The 13804-nt window shown below is 44.4% G+C and overlaps 1 protein-coding gene across 4 annotated transcripts in view; it reads left to right on the forward strand.

Annotated features, from left to right (window-relative positions):
• LOC125453945 (sperm-associated antigen 16 protein) overlaps positions 1 to 13804 on the forward strand; it is an 825922-nt gene that overhangs the window by 56577 nt on the left and 755541 nt on the right. For all 4 annotated transcript variants that reach the window (XM_059647037.1, XM_059647038.1, XM_059647039.1 and 1 more), the window contains one exon: positions 12293 to 12410. In XM_059647037.1, the coding sequence (XP_059503020.1) occupies positions 12293 to 12410 (118 nt within the window). The remainder of the gene's footprint in view (positions 1 to 12292; positions 12411 to 13804) is intronic.

Raw genomic sequence — 13804 nt, forward strand, 5'->3', positions numbered from 1 at the left:
TCAATGTTTGAACAGTTGTGAATGGTGCTGAGTATTGTGCAGTCTTCACTGAACATCTCTACTTCTGGCCATCTGTTGGATGGAATGTCATTGATGAAGCAGCTGAAGAAGATGGCTGAATCCAAGACACTACCTTGAGGAACTCTTCCAGAGATGCCTGAAAGCTGTGATCACTGGAAGTCAGTCATCACAGCTCTCAGGCATTTCTGGAGGAGTTCCTTAAGGTATTGTCTTGGATTCAACCATCTTCTTCAGCTGCTTCATTAATGACACTCCGTCCAACAGATGGCCAGAAGTAGAGATGTTCAGTGAAGACTGCACAATACTCAGCACCATTCACAACTGTTCAAACATTGAAGCAGTCCATGTTCAAATTAATTAAGATCCGGATAATACGTATGCTTGGGTTGACAAGCAGCAAGTAACATTCACTCCATACAATGCCAAGCAATGACCACTTCCAATAACTACAGCTATATTCTTATATGTCATGTATGACTCTAGCCATGAAGTGTTTTTCCTCTGATAACCATTGATTCCAATTTTGCTAGGGCTCCTTGATGCCACACTTGCTCGAATGTGGTCTTGATGTCAAGGGCTTTTACTTTCAACTCACCTCTGAAATTCAGCTCTTTAGACTATGTTTGAACTAAGGCTGTAAAACGATCAGGAGCTGAGATGCCCTGGTGGAATCCAAACTAGGTGTCACTGAGCAGGTTATTGCTAAGCTGATGCTGCACGATAGCACTGTTGAGGACACCATCTATAACTTTACTGATGATCGAGAATAGACTGATGGGCAGAAATTGGCTGGATTGGATTTGTCCTGCCTTTTGTGTACAGGACGTACCTGGGAAATTTTCCATGTTATCAGGCAGATGCCAGTGTTGTAGCTGTACTGAAAGAGCATGGCTAGGGCAGTGGCAAGTTCTGAGTCTTCTGTAATATTGTCAGGGCTGATAGCCTTTGCAGTATCCAGTACCTCTAACCATATCTTAATGTCATGCGGTGTGAATTGAATTAGCTGAAGACTGGTACCTGTGATGTTGTGGACCACTGGAGGAGACCAAGGTGGATCATCAGCTCAGCACTTCTGGCTGGAGATTGCTGTGAATGTTTCTTCCTTGTCTTTTTCACTGGTGTGTTAGCCTGTTCCATCATTGAGGGTTGGGATATAGTGTAGCCTCCTCCTGCAGTGAGTTGCCTAATTGTGCACCACCATTTACGACTACATGTAGGGAGAGTGCGGTGCTTAGCTTTGATCCATTAATAGTGGGATTGCTTAGCTATATGTGTCAATGACTGCTTATGTTGTTTGGCATGCATGTAGTCCTGTTTGGTAGCTTCATTTTTTAGGTATGTTTTGTGCTGCTCCTGTCACGTCCTCCTGTACTGTCCATTGAGCCAGGCTCTTGGCTAGTAATGATTGAATGGGGGGATGTGCTGGACCAGGAATTTGCATAGTGTACCAGAATACAGTTCTGCTGTAGACGCACACCTCCCAGTCTTGAGTTGTTGGATCAGTTCAAAAATCTGTGACATTAGATTTCCTGGAAGTATGGTTGATTTTTGGGCAGTACATTTACAACTCTACAGTCCAGGGAGTGGGCCACAGTGAATTCTACGAGCCCAATTCAACCAGTCTGGGTTTTGCGGTAAGCCTGGGGTCTGTTAACTCATCTGTTGAGGCTGTCTGTTCAAGTTGATGAGAAGGTGGGCCATGGTCAGTCTAGGAAAGTCTCTTCACTGAGAGTAAAGGGATTTATTAGGGGCTGCTGCTGTGATGGAAGCTGGAGATGTCAATTTTGGGGATTTGGGGACAACACGCTGGGCTGCAGAGGAGATAATAACTCGACATACGTGGATGAGAAATGGTAGAAAATAGGAGGGCTGAGGATACTCAGAGGGAAGAGATGTCATTGGTGATCGCTATCACCCTGGCTTCAATGCAGGCAAGTGCAGGACTGTGTTTGGCATTACTCAGATCAGCCACCACTCTCACCATTCAATGCACCAGAATGTCACGTGTCTAACAGCACACCCTGAGACTCCAGTTACATCCATAACTTTCTTGTACTATAGTTCATTCATGCACAACTTCTAATTATAGCAACAAAGGAAACAACTTTACATGTCTCGCAAACTTGTCATTATCTAGTAATGACAGATAAACTGACCAACCACACAAACACTGACATTCTACTCTCTCTTAGAAGTGGTCAGGTAGCCCACAAAGAAAGGAGACCCAAAACCAGATGCACCTACCACAAATCCACCTCTTCTGTATCCTTGGATAATGGCACTAAAGCCACAGAGCCATTGTTACCTGGCACTGACTAGGTAATAATAATTTGCTGCTTTTATGCATCTTCTCCATTCCTCAACCTTACCTTGAAAGGTGCAATAAAGTTGAAACTTCTGCCACGGAGTCTGTTTATCATCTTTTTTTCGCTATACCCGTCTTCCCTGATCATTTACACTCCCCTTATATTTTACGTGTCCAGACAGATAGGAATTGCTTGCTGCTCAGTTGCAGTAACTGGAATTTCCTGAGTTTCTCTCTTAATATGACCAGATTTATGTACTGAGATTAATTTAACAGCCAGTCCCAAGTCACATTAGTTTTGCAGAGATCGGTGGAGAATTTCTACGGTTGCATTTGCAGCCGAGCCAAATATTTCTGATGATGAAGATGATGTTTGAACTGCAACTCTAAAAGGTGTTCTTAAATCTTCCATATATATTTTTGCTGTATATTTTTAGGCTTAAATAAGATGAAGGAAAAGAAATCAATCCTCCTTAATCCTCCAAGAATCAGGGGTAGAGTAAATTTTCAAAAAGAATTGGATTGGGTTTTTTCAGTCATTACAAGCCAGTATTCTGATGTGGCGCCCCATGTGAGACTTACTGCTAATTTAAAAAAAAATAGAAATTAAAAGCATTGCTGTTTAAAGACAATAAATCATAGTGCTGAAAGCATTCAAAAAGGAAGTGCTTGTATAAGTTGCAGCATGTTAGGTTAAGCTTTGTACATGGCCATTTCCTTGTTCTTATTTTAACTGACAAACATAAATCAAAAACGACAATGTTGGTTAACATGATGTGAAGCTGGATGAACACAGCAGGCCAAGCAGCATCAGAGGAGCAGGAAAGCTGATGTTTCAGGTCGAGACCCTTCTTCAGAAATAGGGGAGGGGAAGGGGATTCTGAAATAAATAGGGAAACGGGGGAGGCGGATAGAAGATGGATAAACCAGAAGATAAGGTGAGAGGACAGACAGGTCTAAGATGCGGGGTTAGAGCCAGTGATGGTGAATGTAGGTGGGGAGTTAGGGAGGGGATACGTCGGTCCAGGGAGGACGGACAGATTGAGGAGGTGGGATGAGGTGAGTGGGGCTTGAGGTGGGAGGAATGGTTAGGGAGGCGGGGACTAGCTGGGCTGGTTTTGGGATGTGGTTGGGGGAGGGGAGATTTTGAAGCTTTTGAAGTCCACATTGATACCCTTGGGCAACAAGGTTCCCAAGCAAAATATGAGATGCTGTTTCTGCACCTTTCGGGTGGTGTCATTGTGGCAGTACAGGAGGCCCAGGATGGACATGTCACCCGAGGAGTTGGTGGGGGCGGGGGTTGTGTTGAAATTGTTCGCGACTGGGAGGTGTAGATGTTTGTTGTGAACTGAGTGGAGGTGTTCTGTAAAGCTGTCCCCAAGCCTCTGCTTGGTTTCCCCAATGTAGAGGAGGCCACAACAGCAGATACAGTATTTCACATTAGCAGATGTGCAGGTGAACATCTGTTTGATGTGGAAGGTCTTGTTAGGGCCTCTAACGTGGGTGAGGGGGGAGGTGTAGCGGCAGGTGTAGCACTTGCTTCGGTTGCAGGGAAAAGCGCTTATTTCTTTAACCGTGAACCTAACCCTCCCTATACTGACCCCTTCTCCTGCCTCCATCACACCCCCTCCTCCAGCTGTGTTCATCCAGCTTCACATCCAGGCCTCCTACCCTCCCTTGACCTCTTCATCTCTAATTGTCGTTGAGACATCGATCACCTCAAACTCTCCACCCCTCTCACCAACTCCACCCTCTCCCCCGCAGAACGTGCAGCCCTCCGCTCCCTCTGCTCCAATCCCAACCTCGCCATAAAACCTGCAGACAAGGGAGGCACAGTTGTAATATGGCGCACTGACCTCTACATCGCCGAGGCCAGGTGCCAACTCTCTGACACCATCTCCTATCGCCCCCTTGGATCATGACCCCACCCCCAAGCACCAAACCATCATCTCCCAAACCATACGCAACCTCATTACCTCAGGTGACCTCCCACCCACAGCCTGTAACCTCACTCATTCCCCAACCCCGCACTGCCTGCTTCTATCTCCTTCCCAAAATCCACAAACCTGACTGCCCTGGTCGACCCATTGTCTCTGCCTGCTGCTGCCCCACCGAAACTATCTCCACCTATCTCGACTCCATTTTCTCCCCCTTGGTCCAGCAACTCCCCACCTATGTCCATGACACCACCCATGCTCTCCACCTCCTCCAGAACTTCCAATTCCCTGGCCCCCAACACCTCATTTTTACTATGCACGTCCAGCCCCTACACACCTGCATTCCCCATGCAGATGGCCTAAAAACCCTCCGCTTCTTCCTGTCCCACAGGCCTGACCAGTGTCGCTCCACTTACACCCTCATCTGCTTAGTCGAACTCGTCCTCACCCTCAACAACTTCTCTTTCAATTCCTCCCACTTCCTACAGACAAAGTGGGTGGCCATGGGTACCCGCAAGGGCCCAAGCTATTCTGTATCTTTGTAGGATATGTGGAACAATCCCTCTTCCAAAGCTACACTGGCCCTATCTCCCATCTCTGCCACCGTTACATTGATGACTGTTTTGGCGCCGCCTCATGTTCCCACGAGGAGGTTGAACAGGCCATCTGCTTCACTAACACCTTCCACCCCAATCTTAAGTTCACCAGGACCATTTCTGATACCTCTCCCTCCTTCCTGGGCCTCTCTGTCTCCATCTCTGGTATCCAGCTGGAAACCGATATCTATTTTAAGCCTACCGACTCCCACAACTACCTAGAATACACCTCCTCCCACCCACCTTCCTGCAAAAAGGCCATCTCCTATTCCCAATTCCTTCCCCACTGCCACATTTGCTCCCAAGATGAGGCATTCCACTCCCAAACGCCCCAGATGTCCTCTTTTCTCGAGGACCGTAACTTCCCCTCCACAGTGATCAAAATTGCCCTCAACCGTGTCTCCCACATTTTCCGCAACTCATCCCTCACACCCCCTACCCACAATAGTAACCAAAACAGAAACCCCCTCGTCCTCACGTACCACCCCACCAACGTCCAAATCCAACGCATCATCCGCCGACATTTCCGCCATCTGCAATCGGACCCCACTACCAAAGACATTTTTCCCTCCCCACCCTTATCTGCTTTCCAGAGAAACCACTCTCTCCGTGACTCCCTTGTCCGCTCCACACTCACCTCCAGCCCCATCGCCCCCGGCACTTTTCCTGGCAACCGAAACAAGTGTTGCCTCTACACCTCCCCCCTCACCCACGTTACAGGCCCTAAGAAGACCTTCCACATCAAGCAGATGTTCACCTGCACATCTGCTAATGTAATATACTGTATCCGCTGTTCCCGTTGTGGCCTCCTCGACATCGGGGAAACCAAGCAGAGGCTTGGGGACAGCTTTACAGAACACCTCCACTCATTTAACAACAAACAACTACACCTCCCAGTCGCGAACAATTTCAACTCCCCCCACCCCCACCAACTTCTCGGATGACATGTCCATCCTGGGCCTCCTGCATTGCTACAATGAAGCCACCCACAAGGTGCAGGAACAGCATCTCATATTTCACTTGGGAACTCTCCAGCATAAGGATATCAATGTTGACTTCAAAATTTCCCCTCCCCCGTCCGCATCCTAAAACCAGCCCAGCTAGTCCCCCTGCCAAACCATTCCTACCCCACCCCCATCTCCTTCCCATTAACCTCATCCCATCTCCTTGTCCTGCCCGTCGTCCCTGGACCAACCTATCCCCTCCCTAACTCTCCACCTACATTCACCTTCACTGGCTCTAACCCCACATCTTTGACCTGTCTGCCTCCTCTCACCCTATCTTCTGGTTTATCCATCTTCTATCCGCCTCCCCCTGTTTCCCTATTTATTTCAGAATCCCCCTCCCCTCCCCCAGTTCTGAAGAAGGGTCTCAACCCGAAACATCAGCTTCCCTGCTCCTCTGATGCTTCTTGGCCTGCTGTGTTCATCCAGCTTTACAATGTGTTGTCTCTGATTCTCCAGCATCGGCAGTTCTTACTATCGCTCACCACAGTGTTGACATTCAGCCAGCTTTTTTTAAAATTCAAAATTGTAGCTTTAATGCAAATTAATGAGGCTTAGGTACAAAATGGATATAGGCAGTTCAGTTTGCAAAATATACTATAACAATGAAGTTTAGTTGGAAATGGTTGCAAAGTCTGCTTTCCCAATTCCATAATTTTTCTTTCCTGGAACATAGCATTACAGAATAGATTTTTGTACTATGACCTGGACTTTTGTGAAGCCATGGATACTTTGAGTCTCAGTCAAAGTGATGCTCAGGCACAGGATTCAAAAGTACCAATCTCATTTCTGGCATCCTATTTTTGACATCAGGGCAAAGTTAAGAATAGGCTATGGTTTACACATATGGGAGGCCTTTAATTATCATAGAAATTTGAATTCAGTGCTAAGTTCAAACAGATGACAGTTTTGCTGTAGCAAGACCTCTTTCTCACAAGATGTGACTTAAAATTTTTAAAAGTTGATGTGAATGGACGGAAAAAGTGGATGAAGTCTTTGGAATTGTGGAGTTATTTAAATTCACTTCATTTTAAATTTTGATAAGCACAGCTCTGCTGTGTCTCTGATATGGAAAAAAAATGCTTAGAGTTTCAATAGCTGTTTGTGGATGTAAATCTGAGGGCTACTGTTACAATATTCTTACTGTTTGGTTGCTTCCACAGTCTATCATTATTTCAGTCAGAGGCGTGAAATTTCACAGTTTTATTGACAGCTTGGAATTAGAATTAAAATTAGCCTTCATTGTCATGTAAATTCAATGAGTGTAGTTAAAAGTTTATATGTCACCATTTCTAGTGCCACTGAGGGATAAAGCTACCTAAGTAGAAAGCCCAGCATTATAGAAATAAAAGTTCAGAGCGACGGTCTTCCATTCCAGACCAGGTTGGCAGCTAGCCTCCAGACTGCGGCACACTTCACCTTGAGGATCATGAGGCTGGCAGATCACTTCAGACTGCCACACTGGAAGGCCACTACATCAGGCTAGTAGGTCGCCATGCTACACCGAGAGGCGGCTATGGGAGGCCTCTGTGCCAGTCTGGGATGTGGCTGTGTTGGGAAGCTGTTGCGCCAGGCCTGGGGGGTTGCCATGTCATGCTGGGAGGCCATTGAACCAGGTTGGGAGGCTGGGAGCAGTTGCTGGAAGCTGGTGAGAAGAAGGAAAAAACGCGCTGAGGATAAGAGGAGAAAAGAAGGAGAAGATTGGATGGAGTGGATGAGCTCTGGCTGGAGTGTCCTACTCCGCCGCCGTCCTGCATAAAATAAGAGAGCTTCTTAAGGGATTAGCTGCCTTGAATATTGGGCTTTAAGTACAAATGTTTGTTTGATAAGATATTAAGTGCTAAGATGAATTGATTGATCTTTTATCATTTTGTTTTTTTGTTGTGAAGTCTGTACTGATATTTCAAACAACATGCCTCCTGGAGTGTGTCCAAACTTGGTGCTAGATGAGTTGACATTGATGATGCAAAAGCAGAGTTCAAGAGGAAAGTGTTGAGAGAATTTTGGCACAGAGTTGACATTGGAGTTATTGGCATCATGGGGTGAGTAAGGTATCGTGGGTTGGCCTTATTTGGCAGTAAGTTGACATAAATTGCAAATGGAGCCTGGGAATGAGTAGGGAGTCATGTGTTTACATTCGGGCGGCGTTGGGGCCATGGAGATAGTTTGGGGTTCGTTGGTTGACATAGGTTGACACTAAGTTGGCATAAGGATTACAAAGGGCTGTTATTGGTGTGGGTAGTGGGGCATGGAGGATATGAGGGACCATGTGAAGCGGTATGGAAGGGGATGTGCTTGGCCATAGAGTTTGAGTCGGTAGGAGGGGGTTGACCGTCCTACTTTATTACAATTGTTCCAGAACACCAATGTGGTCCTTTTAAATGGCCTGCTTTGGCACTTTGTTACCTTTGTAGCTGCCTCTAAGTTGTTTCTAGGAACCACAGGCCACATTTCAATGGGCACCCACCCCTTGATATCAGACCATTTGAGATTGCTTCTCCTGAGGTTGGCACCTTGAGCCAAGAATATTTCCAGTTTTGATACAAAGCTCCAAGTCTATATCCTTTGGCATTTACATGAAATAGAAAATGTTTTGTTCTTGTCTTAAATTTTGATTTGTAAGTACATCGTGCATACCCTTTGGGCCAGCCTGTACCTGGACTGGAAAAGTTTTTTTGTGGCAACTTGGAGCAAATGGTCAATAGATAATGTTAATATTCTACGTAGGGATGGCTCTGGAAAATAGAGCAATTCAGATTTTGATGATTAAAACAAATTGACAAAATAAATGCACTCAAAGCAGTAATATTCCTTGAAAGTTTTTCTTCAGCATCAACACAATTTTTTGTTGGGTATGTGAATTGGCTTCATACAGCTAAAAGTTAATTAATATTGGCTGTAGTCTTGACGGGAAGGAATATTGAGTTCATGGATTTTTGAGAAACCTTTGATAAGGTATCATTTGGAAGATTACTAGAAACTTGGGTTCATTTCTTGGGCCATTTCTACTTATTGTGTATGTCACTCATTCGGATACAGGCTTCAGATGTTGGAGTGATGATGGTATTTGTAGACCATACAAAAAGACAGTATATACAGTTAATTTTCGAGAAGTCCGAAGAAAATTGCGAAGGGTTTCTAATAGAGTAATCTATAAATGGCAGATGGAATTCAATCTGCAAAGATTTATGTATCTTGGTAAATTAGAAAGCATTTCTGAATGAGAATGGAAGTGATTGTGTTCCCGTGATGAAATAATGTACTATACTGCTGATTTGCAGGAGTCTCTTCCATAAATATGGTGTCTAAGTTGGACACACTACGCCAGCTGATATTTAATACACGTGTGATTTATAAAACCTTAGAACACCTCCCTGTGTCCCTGTACTCAATACGTCTACTTGATTGGCAGAGACAATTTACAGGTAAAGGGATGTTTTGAAAGTGGGAGGCCTTCAAAAATGAGATAACAAGAGTTCAGAGGTAGTATGTTCTTGTGAGTGCGAAGGCAAAGACTGGATGATGAAAAATTGAGGCTTTTGTCAAGGAAAGGAAGGAAGTATATATCAGGTGTAGACAACTTGGATTGAGTGTATCCCTAGAAGAGTATAAGAGCAGCAGAGTATACTTAACAGGGAAATCAGGAGGACAAAAAGGGATCATGAGATATCTTTATCAAATAGGATTAAGGAGAATCCAAAGAGGTTCCACAAATACATGAAGGGCAAAAGAGTAACTGGGGAGAGAACAGGGTGCCTTAAAGATCAACAAGGTTGTCTATGTGTGGATCCACAGGAGATGGGTAAAATGCTAAATGAGCAATTTTCATAGTATTTATTGTGGTGAAGGATAAAGAAGAACTTAAGGTAATAAATAGTGATCCCATGAAATGTGCCCCTATTACAGAAAAGGAGATATGTACGCTGCTTTTGCTGTTTATCATGCATGTGACATTAGTCACAGATTGTGGGTTGGTGGCTCACAGTACCTTGTTAATTCAGTTGCAGGATCTGTTCTGAATTTATTCCATTGAACTGGCAGAGGCCCCAAGATGACTTTCCATATTAAGCAGAGGTTCACCTGCACATCTGCCAATGTGGTATACTGTATCCATTGTACCCGGTGTGGCTACCTCTACATTGGGGAAACCAAGTGGAGGCTTGGGGACCGCTTTGCAGAACACCTCCGCTCGGTTCGCAGTAAACAACTGCACCTCCCAGTCGTGAACCATTTCAACTCCCCCTCCCATTCTTTAGATGACATGCCCATCATGGGTCTCCTGCAGTGCCACAATGATACCACCCAAAGGTTGCAAGAACAGCAACTCACATTCCGCTTGGGAACCCGGCAGCCCAATGGTATCAATGTGGACTTCACAGCTTCAAAATCTCCCCTTCCCCCACCGCATCCCAAAACCAACCCAGTTCGTCCCCTCCCCCCACTGCACCACACATCCAGCCCAGCTCGTCCCCTCCCCCTACTGCATCCCAAAACCAGCCCAGCCTGTCTCTGCCTCCCTAACCTGTTCTTCCTCTCACCCATCCCTTCCTCCCACCCCAAGCTGCACCTCCATTTCCTACCTACTAACCTCATCCCACCTCCTTGACCTGTCCGTTCTCCCTGGACTGACCTATCCCCTCCCTACCTCCCTACCTATACTCTTCTCTCCACCTATCTTCTTTTCTCTCCATCTTTGGTCCGCCTCCCCCTCTCTCCCTATTTATTCCAGAACCCTCACCCCATCCCCCCCGTCTGATGAAGGGTCTAGGCCCGAAACGTCAGCTTTTGTGCTCCTGAGATGCTGCTTGGCCTGCTGTGTTCATCCAGCTTCACACCTTATTAACATGTTAGAAGTTATCCTGAATGTAAAGATGCAACTTGGTCTCAACAAAGTCAATGGTATTACTCCTATTGTGCATCATCATCAGATACATTTGCAACAGGTAGCTTGGTCAAGATAAGTAGCTTTTCCAGTCATGTTGATTCTCTGAGCACTGAACTCATGCTGTGTCTGGCAGATCCTGCCAGCTTGGACAGTGATATGCGAACAAGCCACACTTAGTTAATGGACATTGAAATACCCCATTTTGTGTGCTACCCTTAGTGCTTTTTCCAAGCTCCAAGTTCTTTTTCTTTCTCCTTTTTACTCCCACCTCTTTTTTTTCACTTGCTTACCTTGTCCTAGGCTTAGATGGCATTGGCAGTGGTGAGAGCCCTGTGCACAGACCTCAAGTGGATCCGGGGTGTGGACCTTGAGAGGTCTTGAGCCGGGGCCAAGGTCCGGACCTCAGGTGGGACTGGTGCGGACCTCCAACAGGCCCAGTGCAGAGGAGAAGTAAGTCTCTACTTACTTTTTCAAAGCAAGCACAGGACCAAGCATTGGTGGATGCTACATCAACAGAGACAATTGAGGATCGACAGCTTTGTTGTTGGTTGGGTCCATGCTAGCAGGGGTGAAGTGTTGGCTGAAGGGCATCATGGCAACACGGATGGGATGGGCCCAGTGGCAAGAGATGTGACTTTGACATTGGTTGGTCCAGGATGAGCAGTGGCAAGGCAGGGGTGGAGGAGTTTTGGCCCAGTAGCAAAGATGGCTAAGTGTCAGCAACTTTGATGTTGGTTGGCTCTGGTATATACAGTGACAAAGCGGTGGTGCAGGATGGCAGTGCAGGCTTCATTGATGATGATGAGCTGGCATAGGACTGATAAACTCCCTTCAAGATGCAGCTTTCTTTTTATCCTTATTCTTAAATTATTCAAAATGGTGCAGTTTTCATTGTATTTTATTGTAATCTTGGTGTAAAATACCTGTGATAGTAAAATCAAAATCAAACTTCATACAGCCTAGAATCAATTTTAAGGACTCCCAAGGCATCACCATCCAAATGAATACCATTGTATCATGACCTGTGATGGTCTGTCCTGCTTGTGGGGCAGGATATACCCAATGACAGCTAATAACTACTGAATGTACCTTGCGTGTTTGGGAATTAAGTCCTGTTTGATCAATTAGATGGGACTGGCTTTTTTTTTGATGAAGTTACAAATACCTGCAAAATCCCTCAGAAGAATAAGTTGTAGTAGTGAAAAGTTTTCTAAGTCACCATGCTTGAATGTAATGCAAAATAAATATTTTGACTCAGTCATTGGAACATACCCTCCATTAATCTGTTGACATGTCTGTATGGTTTTGACTTCAGTGTTTTACAATTGCAATTGTTTGGAATTCACTGACTTTTCTTGTGTTGGTATTCATTTGGCCTTCATTTATTTTCTGTTTTCTGAGAATCAAAGCTGAAAATCCAATTTTGAGTATGCTCCTAGTTATATTTCAGCATATATTACCCACAGGATGTTTAGGAGCTGAAAGCTTTATTTGTGATCCTGCTTCAGATATTATCTTCTAATGATCTGTTTGTGATCTTCTAGGCTTAAGAAGCACTATGAATCCTTTGAACCTACCCTGAGCAGGATCAAAGAGAAATATAATACTGCAATAAAGCAAAAGATGTTGACAAGTTTGGAGAAAGACAGAGCTCTTGTGCAGGTTTGTAATTGCATCTGTTTGAAATATGTAATTATAAAGTTTGAAATTGCAGTTCCTCTTATTCTTGTAGAGTGCTGCAATTTGATACTTGTGATTGAGCATATTTTCCAATAATGTTCAATGTGCATTCTTGATAATATTTAATGTACTTAATAAACACTACCTTTTTCCATACAAAGATTGGCATGCATCTTGCTTGTCTCTCCAAAAAGTTAGAATCCCCAAGGAGTCCAATTGCTTTGTAAATAGAAATGAGTTTTCTAACAAATTTGATGGCTCACTCAAGTCTTCACGCCTGAAGAATTTTACTGTAGAAAAGTTAAATCAGCGTTGGCTCTCACGTAAGTTTAGTCAATCATGCTAAACTACAGAAAAGATCTTCCCCTCACAATGTCTTAATATGGATATGTAACTTCTTTTTTCAAAATGTTAGGAAGGTGGAAAGTAGGAACTTGCAGGCCAGTTCTGTCAACATCTTATCGATAACAGATGTTAGAAACTGTGCTTAGAGATGATATAGCCAGACACTCTAAAAAGAATCAAGGCAACCAAGTACAGTCAACATATTTTTTGTGAAATGGAAGCCAGGTATTATCAATTTATTGGACTTTTTTGAGAAAGTAGCATGTGGCATGGAGAAGGTAACTGGTGCCAATTTTGTAATTGGACTTCTAGAAGACATTTGATAAGATGCATCAAAGATTATTGCAGGAAATAAAAGTTCATTGTGTAGGAATCACATATTTGTGTGCATAGAAGGTTGTCCAGCTAACAGGAAACAGAAAGTAAGCATTCTTGGGCAATTTTCCCCTTAGCAAGATTTATCAAGTAGTGTGTCATATAAATTAGTGCTGAGGCCTCGACCTTTTTGCAATTTATATGAATGACTTGGATGAAGGGACTCCAATTAAAGTGATTTTTGTCAGATATGTGAGTGAAATTTTGATCAGGCTGCAACCACCATTTTGAAGTCATCATATTCCACAGAAATCCAGGTGCCTGTGTTTGTGTGTGGAAAAGCTAGCAACTTCTCACTTTGTGTCCAAGTTTTAAAGCTATCAACGGACTAAGCCTTTACTTGCTCTCCGGTATCAATTACACCAAATAACATTGGCCTGTAGGCAGGCCTATCTCAGACCTCTGAGCCCACCGCCCCCCATGTCTCTTGTTTAATGCTGCTTAATGGACTTTTTAATCTTCTAAAACGGAAAACCAATTTTGTGTTTATATGAGGACATTTCGTAAAAACCTGCTCATGCAGCAACACCTTATTTTGCTAGGGCCATTCAGCCCTTGACTTTATTCCAGCCTTGGTGTGAACATGGATAAAAGAGCAGAAACCCAGAGCTGGCAGTGGAGGCCAAGAAAGAGATGGATAGACCTCTTAAAGATAG

Source organism: Stegostoma tigrinum, chromosome 7 (genome assembly GCF_030684315.1).
Source record: "Stegostoma tigrinum isolate sSteTig4 chromosome 7, sSteTig4.hap1, whole genome shotgun sequence".
NCBI lineage: Eukaryota > Metazoa > Chordata > Chondrichthyes > Orectolobiformes > Stegostomatidae > Stegostoma > Stegostoma tigrinum.